This window comes from Lissotriton helveticus, chromosome 6, assembly GCF_964261635.1.
Source record: "Lissotriton helveticus chromosome 6, aLisHel1.1, whole genome shotgun sequence".
NCBI classification, from domain to species: Eukaryota; Metazoa; Chordata; class Amphibia; order Caudata; family Salamandridae; genus Lissotriton; species Lissotriton helveticus.
This window is the reverse complement of record NC_136067.1, coordinates 669,223,672-669,238,882: the sequence shown is the minus strand read 5'-3', so window position 1 is coordinate 669,238,882 and position 15,211 is coordinate 669,223,672. Positions and strand designations below refer to the sequence as shown.

At 41.2% G+C, this 15,211-nt stretch overlaps 1 protein-coding gene across 1 annotated transcript in view; it reads right to left on the bottom strand.

The window, feature by feature from the left end:
* Positions 1 to 15,211, bottom strand: part of LOC144762439 (uncharacterized) — a 371,225-nt gene that overhangs the window by 42,017 nt on the left and 313,997 nt on the right. The window contains exons 5-6 of the mRNA XM_078647619.1: positions 1,887 to 1,950; positions 1,675 to 1,734 (exon numbers count right to left, since the gene is read on the bottom strand). Coding sequence (XP_078503745.1) covers positions 1,910 to 1,950 — 41 coding nt within the window. The 3' untranslated portion in view covers positions 1,675 to 1,734; positions 1,887 to 1,909. The remainder of the gene's footprint in view (positions 1 to 1,674; positions 1,735 to 1,886; positions 1,951 to 15,211) is intronic.

The window sequence follows — 15,211 nt, the reverse complement described above, 5'->3', positions numbered from 1 at the left end:
ACTCCTGGTGGCCCTCAGCACTGGGTTCCGCGCCAACACCCTCCGACCACGCACGCAACCTGGGATTCATCCTGGACTCCTCCCTTACGATGACCAAGCAAGTCAACGCCGTCTCGTCCTCATGCTTCAACACCCTGCGCATGCTCCGAAATATCTTCAGATGGATCCCCACCGAGACAAGAAAAACCGTCACCCAGGCCCTCGTCACCAGCCAACTGGACTACAGAAACGCCCTATACGCAGGAACCACTCCCAAACTTCAGAAACCACTACAACGCATACAGAACTCCTCCGAACGACTCATCCTCGACATCCCCCGCCACAGCCACATATCGGCCCACCTGAGAAACCTACACTGGCTCCCCGTCAGCAAGAGGATAATGTTCAGGCTCCTCACCCACGCACACAAAGCGCTCCACAACATGGGCCTGAATACCTCAACAGCCGCCTTTCGTTCTACGCTCCCACCTGCCAGCTCCGCTCCGCCAGCCTCGCCCTCGCCACCGTCCCACGTATTTGCAGAACCACCACCGGAGGAAGATCATTCTCCTACCTGTCAGCTAAAACCTGGAACTCCCTCCCCGCACACCTACGAATGACCCAGGATCATCTTCAGGAAACACCTCAAGACCTGGCTTGTCGAGCAGTAGCAGCCCCCCCCCCCCCTTCATCGCCTTGAGACCCTCACGGGTGAGTAGCGCGCTCTATAAATGTTTGATTGATTGATTGCTTGATTGAAGAACGGAGAATGGGGTCAGACAATGTTGGACAGGACAGCAGAAGTCACAATAGCTCACCAGAACCTGAAGGGTCTTCTGGAGACAGTGGACTTGAATGAAGTCATTGAAGTTGAAACTGCAGACACCAGGATTAGTTCTCCACATAGGTTATACGAAATAACTCTCCGGATGGAGGGAGACATACCAAGAAAAGTGAAAGCACTCTTTTGGGAGCGACTTTCTAAGGGTTATGACATACTTCTAGCTGAAAAAGACTGGCCACCACAATTTGTCAAGGAGTGCCCACATGGCGTAGACATCATTATGTAACACGAAGGATTTGAGAAGGGTCCAAGGGGAATAAATATTTAGAGACCACAGAACACAGTCTTCACCCCCATTTTACATGTAGAAAAAGACTAGTAGTGGTCTATATTAAGAAATAGACTGAGCAGAAAGACCGAAGCAAGAAACTATGTGTCAGGTGCAACACGTGTGTTAGAGACTGGAAATTAATCCCATCAGCCCACCCATATGGCGGAGCATCGTCATCTGGGATTGTTTTAGGTAATGGTCTAGATAAGGAGACACACCTGTTGGTATTGACCGACCCAAAGATGTTGTCACGTGGGTGTAATGGTGTGGGAAGTTGATTACAGTGAAGAAACGTGTTTGAACAAAAATCAAATGTGCAACTTAAAATTGGCTACCATGATATAGGGGAACTTTATTGGGGATAAATCATGGTGTCAACGTTAAAAAAGAGTGTATGACAGTATATTACAGTCTGAAATATTGACTGCCAGGACTAGATGGTATTGCGGTCAACATGTTTCTGCCAATGCAGGGGCGTCTCCCCTACCAGGCTTTCATCAGGACCTTTATATACACTACTGCAAAGAAATAACAAGAACACTGTTCAAGATTGTTAAACATGGGATACCGGATACCCTACCGTCCGCGGAATACTTCCTGTGTCGGTGTTCCGGTTTCTGAATTTCTAAAGGATTCTTTCCTGAAAAATTTCAAACACACAAATATATCCATATAACAAATACATATGACACATACAAAACGTGCTTACTGTCAAAAAATGATTTTTAAATTGCTTCAAGGTCAGTCTTCACAAAGATAGTAACAGAAGTAGTGGAAATTTTATTTACTCACCCAAAAATGCTTGGGAGTAAACTTCAACTCTCCTGGCCACTGCTCAGGAAATGGAGGCCCCGCTCTATAGTAGTGGAAAAACAAAGAAATTACATATGTGGGTTACCCTCATAAGGTGTGGCCCAACAAGTAAATGTCCACTATTTGTGCAATCAGAAAGATGCACTAAAAACCTTGGTATTGGTCATGGAAAATGGAGATTGCAGGAATTCCATTAGGCTGGTATATAACGTAAACACGAGTTTTGCTTTGACACCATAACCAGAGCTTAGTATAAGTGATGTATAGCTCTTGGTAGTGTAAAACAAGAAACTAGCAAAACTTTCAAGATCATGTCTGTTGGTTTTTGACCTTGACTTCAAAAAGATGGCCAAAGGAATAATTACCACAGGACTCTAGCCAAAAGACACCCCATGAGTTAATGCAGGCGCTGGAGGGGGAGCAACGTTCCCCTCTGGCAAAGAAGCCCTGCAGAGCATTACAAAATTGCAGAAGCGAAACAGGACTGTTATGAAAGATTTGCAAGTCTTTATCGGCACGCTACAATCTGACCAGGGTCCTGCGTTTAGCTCTCGACCTTAAAAGGGGCCATGGCCAGTTTGGGCATTGCATTGTGGTATTCTAGTCCATTCCATCCTGAGGGAAATTCGGTTAGGGAGAGAAAAAAACGACACATAAAGCAATCTATAACAGCTAGGGTATTAGGTTCGGGTGACGGGTGGGTCAAACATCTAATAGGTGTCCAACATAGTCTTAACAACTTGCCAAGAAGTTCTCTAGGGGTATCACTCTATATGAGGTCCTTTTTGGGAGAAGAATGCTGGTCCCGGACCTTGATTGTCAGACATTAGTGGTGGACCAAAAAGATTTTGATATCAAAGATTGTTTGGCTGTTTTACAGGACTTAAATGAACTAAGAACAAAACAAAGCAAAGTGATTCTGAAGCCAACCACCACTGAAGAAAAACCAACCGTCCCAGCAAGGCCTGTCTGGATCCTGAAGCTTGGGGATCTAGTCAGAGAGAAGGAATTTGGGCCTTCTTACAGACAACCAGTACCTGTCCTAGCAATCCACGGATCAAGAACAGTATTGCTGCCGCCCCTTGCTGGTAAAAAGGAGAACAGGTTCATGTCAATCGACCTGATAAAACCACACTATGTGGCCGATACTAAACAGTAGGCCAAGTGGACTCCGACCAAGTAGCAGACTCCCAGCTCTTGCTACAGTCCAAGAGGTTCAAACTCAGAGACTCATCACCTTTGAGGAATCTGCAGTGCGAAGAGAAGGACTATGCAACAAAGCTATGGAACTTGTTCCTCTTGAGACCCAAATAACAGTTCGTAAAGAAACACCTGTCTACAATGAAGTAATACGTGATCAAGTGGTTCCAGCGATGTCAACGTATCCTGATGCAATCCCAACAATTGCAGAACTGCCTCTGGCTATTTCATTAACTTTGATACATTTTCTGAGGATTCCAGCGAACCTGAAACAACGCCAGCAAAAAGAACTTGCAAAGAACAAGCAACAGACCTTTTTCATGACCTGGAAAAGACTTATCTGGTTTCACCATGGATTGAACTTTGGATTGTGTTGGGTATATTTTTTCTTCTACTTTGGTTAACTCTGGTAATAACTCTGGGTATGCTGATAAATGGAAGATATGACAAAATGAACACAGCAAATAAGAACGTCAACTTACTCCTCAAGCCACACAAATCATCCCATCATGAACAAAGAGATTTGTCATCATTGAACATCACAGCCGTTCCTATACCTGGTGGTATAGCTTGGGACAAAACAGAATATGACATTTTTGGCCCATCAGAGCTGTTTAAGATTCCACACTTATTCAAGATTTCATTAAATGACTTTGTTTCATCTAGTACCTTTCTGATGATTGGGACTTCGAGACTGTTAATAATATGATGTCAGACTTAGAAATGTGTGCAGTCTTTACAAATCATGAATATTCAGAAGGTTCATCAGACTATGAACAAATGTATTGTTATAATCATTATGGTCATCATTTCTTGCACAAATCTGCAAATCCTAGAAATACATTCATGTATAACCAATGGAAACATTGTCCTATGCCACCAGAGGGTAGTTCAAAAACATTTGCTATTAAATTCCCATACTTTTCAGGGTTAAATGTATCAAATGCTGAATCATTGGACTTTAAAAATGTAAACAAAAAAGGAATGAAAAGTATGTTGACCAATACAAAACAGATTTATTCTGCAACCTGCCCAAACTAGGTTTCGACTTTTGGAAAGACGACATTGAGACAAAAACTGTCTGGGGTACAAACGATTGGCAAGTACAGGGTATAGAAGCTTTATTTAGAGCCTCCATCATCTCTGAGCAAATTATGTTTTTGAATGACACTGTCCAACAGATGTCTTGCCTTAGGTTAGGCAAGATTAAAGACATGAACAATCCGTCCATACCTACACCTAAACCTGAAAGTAATAACACTTCAGAGGGGGAGGTCGACGTACATACTATTGTGCATCACAACAGAACAGATCCAGATTCGAATAAATGGTTGATCTGGCCCACAGACACAAACAACTGTTAAGATATATTCCTGAACAAAACACATTCAATAGGCCAGACCCAAGATATGTTCAAAGACCGCATCCAGGAATAGTAACAACATGCAGTGTAGGGAAGTTATGCCTTGATGGCTACAAAGATCTACACTTAAGGACGTGAAGCAACACTTATCTTTACCTAAAGATGGTGCTGATCTTAGGGAATTCTTGCTAGGACCAAGAAAACCGCGTCATAAATGTTATATGTATGTCGGTATCTATGCTGCTTATAATGAAGCATGGAAGATTACACAAGCAGAGACTGCAGAAAGAATACAAGAAATTGATTGTATTCATTTAGAGAAAACTCTCTCTGTAGTTGACAATGGTTTAACGACTCTGTCATCCAGGATATATTCATTGGACAGCATAATGTCTTCTGCCATAGACATCATGGAACAGGACTTGGTCATGTTGCAACATGGTCATTCGCAATTACGTTCTATCATGCTATTAGGCTGGACGTTGCAAAACCTTTGTTCAGGCTATGTGCATTGGCGTTTAATCAATACTACGTCACTGTTTTCAGAATTTAATCTCGCTGATAAACAGATCAAATTGGCATAAAGGGGAGCAGACTATACGGTGCTGAGCATTGAAAAACTGGAAAGATTGCCATTTACGGTAGCAGAAAAGCCAGCTACTGAATGGATTATACATGGAACAATCACTCTGCCTGTTACAATTTTCCATTTTCAGTATTGCCTAAAACACATACCAGCAGGCACATATGAAAGGTTGGGTAAAGAATATATCAAGACATCCTGGTAGTTACCATACACACACAGATGTTGGAGTGGGGGACGTGAAGTGTTTCTTAGTGGTAAAACCTATGAAAAACGCACTTCTCTCCTTTGTCAGGGTATAAACTTACAAGGGGCCTGCAATGGTTTTTCTAACAATTTATCCTGCCACCTGCAAGGACCACCAGCTGCAGTGATTGATCCAATTTTTGGACAACTTTTGAATGGGAGTTACCTCATGTTGAACCATCACAGCTGCTGTGGCATGTTGCTAGGTATACCATATCTAGTAACTGTGTCAGCCAGGGTCACTTGCTGTATGCAAGTATTGTTTCCTAAAACCATGACAGACAGGGAGTCACCTTTGTGGCCTTCACTGAACATCTCTTCTATACGAATTGATACTTTAAGCAGAATGAAAGCCATTCTTTTGCAAAAAACTATGCCACTGACCTCGGCCAAAGAGACCTATGATCTGCAAGTCGCAAGGACTTCTGCCGAGATACATGCCCTCTTAACTACAAACTGCCCTATACATTTCTCAGAAATATTAAGTCGTATCTTAAACATGTCTGATATGAGCGGTATTGTACATCTATTTAAGAACGTATGTTCCGGACTGTTTGCACCTTTTCAAGCAGTCCTAGGAATATTTCCAAACTTTGTGTTTGGCAGACTGTCCCTCCTTTTGGGACATAATTGCAGGGATACTATTTTTGCTCCTACTCTATGATATGGCAAGCCAAATCACCAGCGTCACTCTGAGCACCATGGAGAGAGCTCTATTGGAGATGAAGTGTCGTGAGCGCATTGAACAACTTTTGGGATTAACTCGTCTACGAGAATTAAACACCACATGGTTTCTGTCATTCAGAGTAATCTGGCATCTCACCTGTTCTACGCTGCCTGCTATACGGAGAAGACATCTGTCTAACACTCCCATCAGTCATGCCAACGGATGTTGATACTTTGCAGGAGATGGTAACAGGCCACACGCAGTGTTACCCCCAGCGGCTACCAATTCTGATGACGGCATTCATTGAGATTCTAGAGTGGGAGGGGGAGGGGGAAAGACAGGTCTTTTTTCATGATGCCCTCACACACCCCGAGAGGTGTCATGCTTCATCATTGGGTTTTGCTCCTCATCGGGCCGGTGCTGCAATGCCGGACGGGCCACCGTAAACGGGGTTCTCGCGGCACTCTGTCAAAAGCAGATTTCAAGTCAATATAACATGCTAATAGACCTGTTTTTTTACTTGCAGCTTTTTTTTAATTAAGATCGCCAATGCTGCCAGGTTTGTTATGGTGCCCATGCCCTTCCTGAAACCTGTTTTAAAATTTTGGGATTATTCTTTTTTCCTCCATCCACTCCAGTAAATATTGCAAAATACAAGATGCAAAATGTTTTGCCTCTATATCAGTAATGGCAATGAGTCTATAGGTCCCAGGTATTGTTCGGCTGTCGTTTTTATAAATTGGGTGAAATAGACTTCCTCTCCAGGAATGTGGCATCTTACTCTCAGAATATAGTTGGTTGAAAAGTGGAGCGAGGTAATTGGCCCAAAATTCTGGGTCTTGCTTGAAAAGGGCATTTGGAAGGCCGTTTGGCCCTGCTGCGCCTGCGGATTTCAGCTTTTTTTATCACTACCTTTAATTGTATTGTTGTTGTAAAAGGTATTAGGTCTTGCGTTACATGTTGCCCTTTTTCAAAAGTGGGACTGCCTATTGTGGTTGATTTCAGATTTAATTCTTCTGGTTCATCTGGGCTTATATCTAACCATCAGTGAGTACCTGTTTGTATGTTATTATACAATTTGTCAATGTATTGTGTCCAAGCTGACTCAACTATTCCTGCATTCTGGTGGGTTTCTGTTCCCTTTGTCAGCTTATTTATTAATCCGCAAAATTCCCTGCTGTTCAGTAGTTTGCTTGCCCACAGCAATTTCTCCCAGAGGTTTTCAGTATGTACCCTTTTTGCTTCTCTGCACATTTCCTTATATACCTTTCTCATTTTTGTGATCTTGCTGTTGGCTATTTCTTTTCCCATTCTGGCTGCTGAGGCCATTGCTCTTGCCTCCTTTGCGATATTTCTCTTCTGGTTTCTCAGCTGTATATTATACCAAGGTTCTTTTCCTGATCCGTACAAAGCTTTGCCTGATGGGATTGCTGGAGATTTATCTAACAAAGACGTGCACAGATTCTCCAAATCTTGTATTAATAAATGGGCGCCCAGTGACTCATTTACCTCCACACTTATACTCACTGCGTCCATTATTTCTTTAATATTTGTTCCTCTACATCATTGGTTATGTGCTTCAGGCATTACAGTTAAGGATACTGTGCTCTTTTTATGCAGCAAATTTAAGTGTAATACTGTTTCTTGGGAAAAATGGTCACTCTCTGGCTGAATTTTTATGGAAACCTAATCAACTAAATTCAAAAGGTCCTTACTGATTATTGTATAATCTATAGTGGATTGTTTCTTTCCACTTAAAAAGGTAATTCCCGCTGGTTGGTCTCCCTTTGTGTTCCCGTTCAAAATAACAAGGCCTAGGTCTTGCTCCCATCTGTTTAATTCAGGCCCGCTTTGGCATCCATTCTTATTAGGGTGACCCCCTATTAAATTGCAATTAAAATCGCCTGATACTACCATCTCATAATTTTGATATATTACTTGCAGACTTTTTATTAGATTTATCAAGTTCGACAATCTTTCCATTTTCTTTGTCTTTTCGGGGTGAATGTAAATATTTAAAATAAGTAACTTCCAAAAAGCTGTGTAAGAGGGACGCTTACATTCCAGTTTCATAACTTATATCCAATTCACAACGGAGTCCAGTTCCTCTACTTTCCAGTCGTGTTTTACCGTTATGGAAGTGGATAGACCCCCTTTTGAATGTCCATAGTTTGACATTTTTTTAGCCATAACGTGTTCTTCATATCCTACTATGTGTCTTGGTGTTAAATTCCATGTTTTTTGTAAGAGGATTATGGCAAAATTTCCCAAGAAGGGGATAGTCTCTTGGTCTTGTTCCATTTCCCTAAACCCATGGGTATTCCAGGAGCAAATTCTTATTATCTCTTTCTTTTGAATGATCGATTGAGTTGTTCCACGCTGCTCCTTTCTGTCATTTTTATTTTTATCAGGATCGATGTAGGTTCAAAATATATGGTACCCAGGACCAATCTTGATTTTCTTCAGACCGATAATCGGACTGTCTGGTGTTTAGACTATTTAAACGTGTATCCTGACTTGCTTGATGTGTTGGGTTTGTACTTCTTGCCCTCTTCAAAATGGAAGTTGTTGATTTTTTATTTATTTTAGGTGACTGATTCGCCTCATCGTTTAATAGCGGATATGAATATTTTATGCGCGTTGTATATGCTAGTGCTATGCCCCAAGCTTCAAAGACCGCTATTGTGGAATATATCAACTCTATTATTTATTTTGAAGCCCATGTTGTACTGGTTGCCTCTGATTTTGTCCCTTTATCCATTTGTACGAATTCTACTGCCAAGATGCCTGCTGATGTAATTTTTCTTAATTTTGGAATCTCCTTAAACAGTCTCATTAGGTTTCCCCTGTTTAAAGTATCCAGTCTACCTCTGGTTGAATATTCTGGCATAAAGATCAATTTATAGCCGAACTCTACTGAGTCGGTTTGTTGGTTTTGGATTTGATGTGATGCAAATTCTTCCATTCTGGGATCTTGGAAATTGTTTGATTTTTGGCTCCTTAACTCTACCATAGCTGTTTCTTGTGAGGGTGTATTTGATGTTGAGACTACCCCGTTGGTTTTTCCTGGCTCTATCTGTGATGTTTTTCGCTTATATCTAGCCAAGCATTTTCCGTTGTAGTTTCCCTTTCAATTGGTAGATTACATGTCCTTCCTTCTTTGTTCAAGGTAATTTTTATTTTGTTACTCATACTTTTTGCATTTTCTGTTTGCAATCCTGTTGGTTCTAATGTTACAAATGCCCTTTTTGACCAGTCTGGCATCTCAACATCTAATTTCCTTGTACTTATTTTTACTTGCTCCCTGTTATTTATTTCTATGTTTGGTATAAAAACTTGTGATTCCACTAATTTTATTTCTACTTCTATTTTTTTGTTTCTAATTTATGTTGCAACCTTTTTTCCTCTGTCTCTTCTTTTGCCTTTATGTTATTTGTGTTTTTTACTCCCACATTCTGGTCACTAAGGGGCCCATTAGGATCACGGGCGGATCGCCACCGCCCACATGGCGGTGGTGATCCGCCCGTGATCCGACCCTGCCGGCCACCCATTTCCCCACACCATATTACTATGGTGGGGGGAACGCGGCGGACGCAAAGACCGTCCGCCGCTTTTTTGTCCAGTCAACGAGTTGACACCGCCGGCCTTATTAACATGGGCGCTGAAGTATGGCTTTCCGTGGTGGCATTGACGTCACGGAAAGGCATGCAGGAATTGACCGCAGGGGCCCTTTGTGGGCCCCCAGGTATTCTCACAGCTTCACCTTCACCTGCTTGTTTCGCTTGCTTGCAATTGCTCTCTAGTGCCACCGGAAATCTCAGAAAACCTCAAGTCCATTGGCAAAGGGCCTGCTGCTACAACCTCTTTCATGATTCATTCAATTAGCATTCAAATGTTAATATATGCTTAGATAAAACATTGCTTTAATGCGTACAGCACCAATGCATCTTTTATGTGTACAACCAGTTCCAATGCATTTTTATGTATTTTGTTGGGGTTTTCACATTTCATGTGTAGATATGTTTTAGATATGTTTAAACATGTTTAGAATTTAGTAACATCTTACATAAGAAAGTGGAGTGGGTGTTGTATGTCGATTTAGATTCCAAATGAATTTCCCGATTCATGCCCTTATATAGGTACAATTCACATTGCCCTTATATAGGTATAGAAAACCAGTCCCTATTTAGGCATAGCCCATGCTACCCAAATACAGGCAGGGCTACTTCCATCCATACAACGATTTCTTGGAAAACCAGACTCTTAAGCAGAAGGGACTTCCCCTAGCCTAGATAAAGAAACTCATTATTATGCATGAACATCTAATCCTTAGGGGTTCATCCATGACGTTCATATGCCCGACTTTTACGTCAATACAGGCATTCCTGAACACCTTCAAGGTATAAATATACTTTTGATAGAGCGCGCAGGTCACCCAACCAACAATTTCACCATATACGTATCGGGCCCATAATACTTCAATTTATCTTATACATTAATCAGGTGACTGACACTCTACTACCAGTAACCCTAGATCCTTTCCTATTTATTCCTACTGTACCCGACTTACCATTCCACCGTTACGGGTACCTAATAACCACAATGGATCAGGGAGCTAGCTGTGAAGAAAGATACAAAACAAAAAAAAAAAAACATATACTCTTTTGTATTTTCATTAATGACCACAGACTACTGGGAAGTTTTAAAGATTTTATCTAAATTTCAGATTCAGAAAGCATCAAGTTTGCAACCAAAAGGCAATCAATAATCAAAATAATGAAGAGCACGTATCCATAAAAGCAGTAAATTAAGCTAATCATTTATAAATCTAAGAACAGGGAAAAACAGCTTAATTCAGGAAACCCCCCTAATGTTAGTCTATGACTGGGAATAACTAGACTCAGGAAAGAAATTTAGAACATACTATAATATCACAAGTGAGAACCTATACTTGGGGTCAAATGAAGATGTAAATAGACTTTGAACTTTGAGTCACGGAAATTCTAAATTTACATATACCTATAGGAGGGGAAGAAGTGGAACATACTAAAATAGTAGAACCATCATCTAGTCAGTTTAACAGTAAAAAATCAGTCACATCTATTTCATAAGTGATATCAAGCAAAAGGTACTTCAAGGAAGGGGAAAAATAGGAACATGCTAATTAACATCAATATCATATGAGCTCTTCATTCAGTATTTTGCGTAAAGCATGGAAAATCAATATATGCAAAGGTATGTCTTTATTAAAGCAAAAGAGAGAAAAAATAGAAGGTGCAGTATAGAGTTTTCAGCGATAATATTTACCTAGAATGATGTGAAGACCAACCCTGGCCACGGATCAGTCAAGGACAGGAAAAACCCCAAGGAAGGACAGTCATCAATGGGACAGCAGGTGCAGAATGGACACCCCAGGACAGGACAGGAAACCCAGATTAGGATCAGGACAGGACCACCAAGGCACGACCAGCACCCGCAGATTGGACAAAACGCCTGCGCTCCACCCTCTCTACAGCTAATAGTCAGAACCCCGATTGGGTTAGCGAACTCCCCAGCAAAGTGCTCCACCAGCACTTAAGGTTTTCTTAGCAAAACCTCTAGAGTCTATGTATATTTCGGACAGAGTGCTCCGCAGCCCTCTGTATTAGTCACCTATTGAGTGCGTTGGGTCAGTGACAGGTCAGCTATTCGGACAAGTCGGACAATTTCTCTAGCTAAACCTAGGCTAGTTATACTGTTTTCGGGTCAGTGTACCACCCCCCAAATGTTGCAAGTGTCAGAATCCCAAATTTCGATTGGTCCCCAAGTAGGATAGGTCAACACACCAATCACATTTAATTTCTACAAGCCTATTTTTGCATATTCTGGGACCGCCTATTGATTTTGGGGTTCCCATCACCTATTCTACAGAATACAATGGAAAGTAATACATTTGTTGCTAATGCAGGACATTCTAGCGTCTCCGGCTGGGTGAAGGTGCATCTTCCCAGGCACGTTTTGGACGCGACCTCTGGTTGGCAGCCATTCAATGCCACCGGCAGAAGACAGTCATGCGCAGTGGTGTACTTCAATATGGATTCCTGCGTGTCTCGCAGACCCTCAAGAACCCGGTACATGAAAAGTAAGCGAAAACAAATTAAAACACAGAAAATAAATGAATACACTGTATACCATGACTAGCTACTCTACATCCCTTTACTTAAAAATATACTATGGCGTTAGAAATTAGTGCAACAGACAATGACATGAAAGCATCAGCGCAAGCTTCACCATGTGAGGACATACAGCAGCCATTTTAAAGCCAAATGCGCAAGCGCAAAGATTCCCACCAGAACTGCAAGTACGTCACGTCACGTGAGTGTGACTAACGCATGCGCAGAAGGAAAACCCCGCCAAGCAGCGGCCATTTTAGTTACGAGCGTTATTGAGTTAGTAAACACATAGGCAAGCGTCACTAGGACACCCCAATGTCAGAATAAGGCAATTAGTAAGACAAACAGGTTGGATTACGTTGTTACATATTATCCGAGGTTCATGAATTCAAGCAAGTCGCGTAATGTGCGAATCCTTGCTCCATCAATCCCCTCTTTGATGATATTTACTATCATCACAAAACTAATGGAATCAGATGCCAACTTTTCTCTCACACTTTGTTCGATTCAATTTCTTCTAACATTCGATTCAATTTCTCCTTAGTTTCTTTGTTAGGGTGTGAATTCTTCACCCTTTTATAAATCTGATTATTCAGTTCCTCCAATTCAAGTTCATCCACACTTCGTTTCACACCTCTTTTATTCACAGTATATTTCTTTTGGTGTTTGCGACATTTGCAACAGACAAATATGAGAAATAGGACAGAACCTATTCCTGCAATTGGCATCAGTACCTTAAACAATAAACCTCTACCTAATTGGGCAAACCAATGACCTACAGCAGAGAGACCATCAGAAAGTCTTTTCCAGGCACTGTCAACCTCCAGTGGTTTAAGTTATTTCTCCAAATTTGTAATGTTCCTTACATACCTTTGAATTCCTACACTTTTATCAGGTATGTAAGTGCAACAATGTTGCGCTTTCAACATTCTAGAGACTCCGCCCTCTTTTGCTAATAAGGTGTCAAGGGCAAGTCGGTTCTGTAAAACCATTGATCTGATCGCAACCATTTCGGTATTGACCATCAGGAAACCTCCAGCAGTGTCGGTAGATAACCGATCTACTACTGTAGACAATTTGCAAATTTTGTTTGAGTTCAGAACCACTCCCACTGCAGGTATTATTGCGCTAAAAATATCTCCTACAATCTCACCAGCAGTTTCTCTTCTATTGTGTACTACTTTGTTAGTTTCTTCATTGCTTCCAGTGATTTTTCCCACATGGTATATCTTTGGGAAGACAATACCAAAATAGCAACTCCCGTACCAATGGTTGGGCAATTTGAAGTAAGCCTTGTTCCCACAAATAAAATAAATCCCAGGAAACACAGGCTCTGTCCCATCTTTGAAACCCCAACCTCCAATTACCTTGTAATTATGCTAACATTCACTGGAACCGATGAAAACATTGTTATAATAACTAGTCATTTCCCTTTTAAGACAGAGCTTCCCCTTCTTTTCGAAATCAAGGAGCATAGCAGCAGTAGCTCCACCATTTGAGGTGCTCCCTATACTTTCTGCCCATTTAGAAACTTTATGGTTCCTATCTTTGGCTTTCTTTTGGAAACTCTCTCTTCTTTTCTCTACCATGTCCAGAAATTCTTTTTCCTTTTCATGTAAAGAACAGGTCAGGTTATTTTTATGTGCATCATCTATATTAATTTTCCCTACAGTTAGAAAATAATCACTCATGTATTTAGCTACATCTCTAGTCGTCTGTACAGGTTTTAGGTTTCTTTGAACAGGAAGTTCAGAAAATGTCACGTCATAGTTTGAATATTAATACTGTAAAGGTCCTCTTTTGTAAAATAAGCTAGTCAGTACACTACAGGAAATTCCATATGTTAAGGGCAGGTGATGATAAGTCACGCCTTCAGCTACAGAAGTAGGTAGCTTCATGCAGACATAATAGTCGTCTATTTCCATAGTTTCTACATAATGCAATAACAGGTTTGCGAAAACGTTTAAATGAGTCTTGTTCTTAATTTTGTTAAAGAGTAATGCTTCCTCATCTGGTGCTTCTAAATTTAATTGTCTTCGTTTCAGGCTAATTGGTTTTTCCAAGTTGTCTACTCTTTGTGGGGTAATCCTAGTGTGTGTTTCTACAGTGTCGTCAGGTAAGTTATTATTCGGGTACAGGCTTGGATTCTTACTCATCAGAGAAGGAAGGGTTACAGTCAGTCCTATCCAAAGGATCAGTACTATTGCTACACTACATAAACATACTTGGCAGCATGTTTTACAACAACTACGTCTAGGTCTTCCGTTCACACTTGAATCAGACATTTCTGCTAAACATAAGTTTTCCAACCCCTCTTTGTAACTTTGCACAGATAGCTTACACTGAGCAACTTCAGATTGGTTCGTCTTCTTCGGCAGACTGATCAGCTGTCTGTTCTTCGTCACTTTCGTCAGTTATATCAAGATCCTCAAATTCCTCCAACACCAAGTAAGTCCATTCAGGATCTCGATACTTTTCGTTCAGTCTTTTTATGCGGTCACTTCTTCGTTTGGAGTTTTCGCCAGTTTGTCCTGCTATACGGGCACTTTGCCTTCTTTGCTCAAGTTTTTCTTCTACTGTTTTTAGTCTCAGTCTCAGTCTTTTAATGAACCTTGGTTCTTTATTTTTCTTCTTGAGTCTTTTGGCTGGCACTGTGGTTTGTCTTTCTTCTAATGCTCTTTTATTCTCGTTTGTTTGTGGCACTTCTGTTTCTTCTCTTTCCCTTCCTGTCTGACTAGTCCCAGGTCTTATATTTGTTTCTTCTGCCTGGTTACTAAGCTGGCCGTTCAGGTGTAGACTGAATTTGACTTTTGGGCGTTTCAATTTCTGTGTCCTGAACACATTCGTCTAGTTCTATCTGATCCTGTTCAAGCACTTCGAACCTTTGATTTTCTTCCGCTTGAACTTTCGCCCTAATTTCTGTCTGTCCCTTTTCAACTTCAGGAGTTCTTGGAGGTGTGTCGATCACTTGTTCTGTCCCTATTTGATTTTCTTCCCCTTCAGATTTGACATGGATTTCGATAATCTGATTGTCTTCTCCTATTCCTGTCTCTTCCTCACTATTCCACTCTCTGTCTGAGTAGGCCTGGCTTC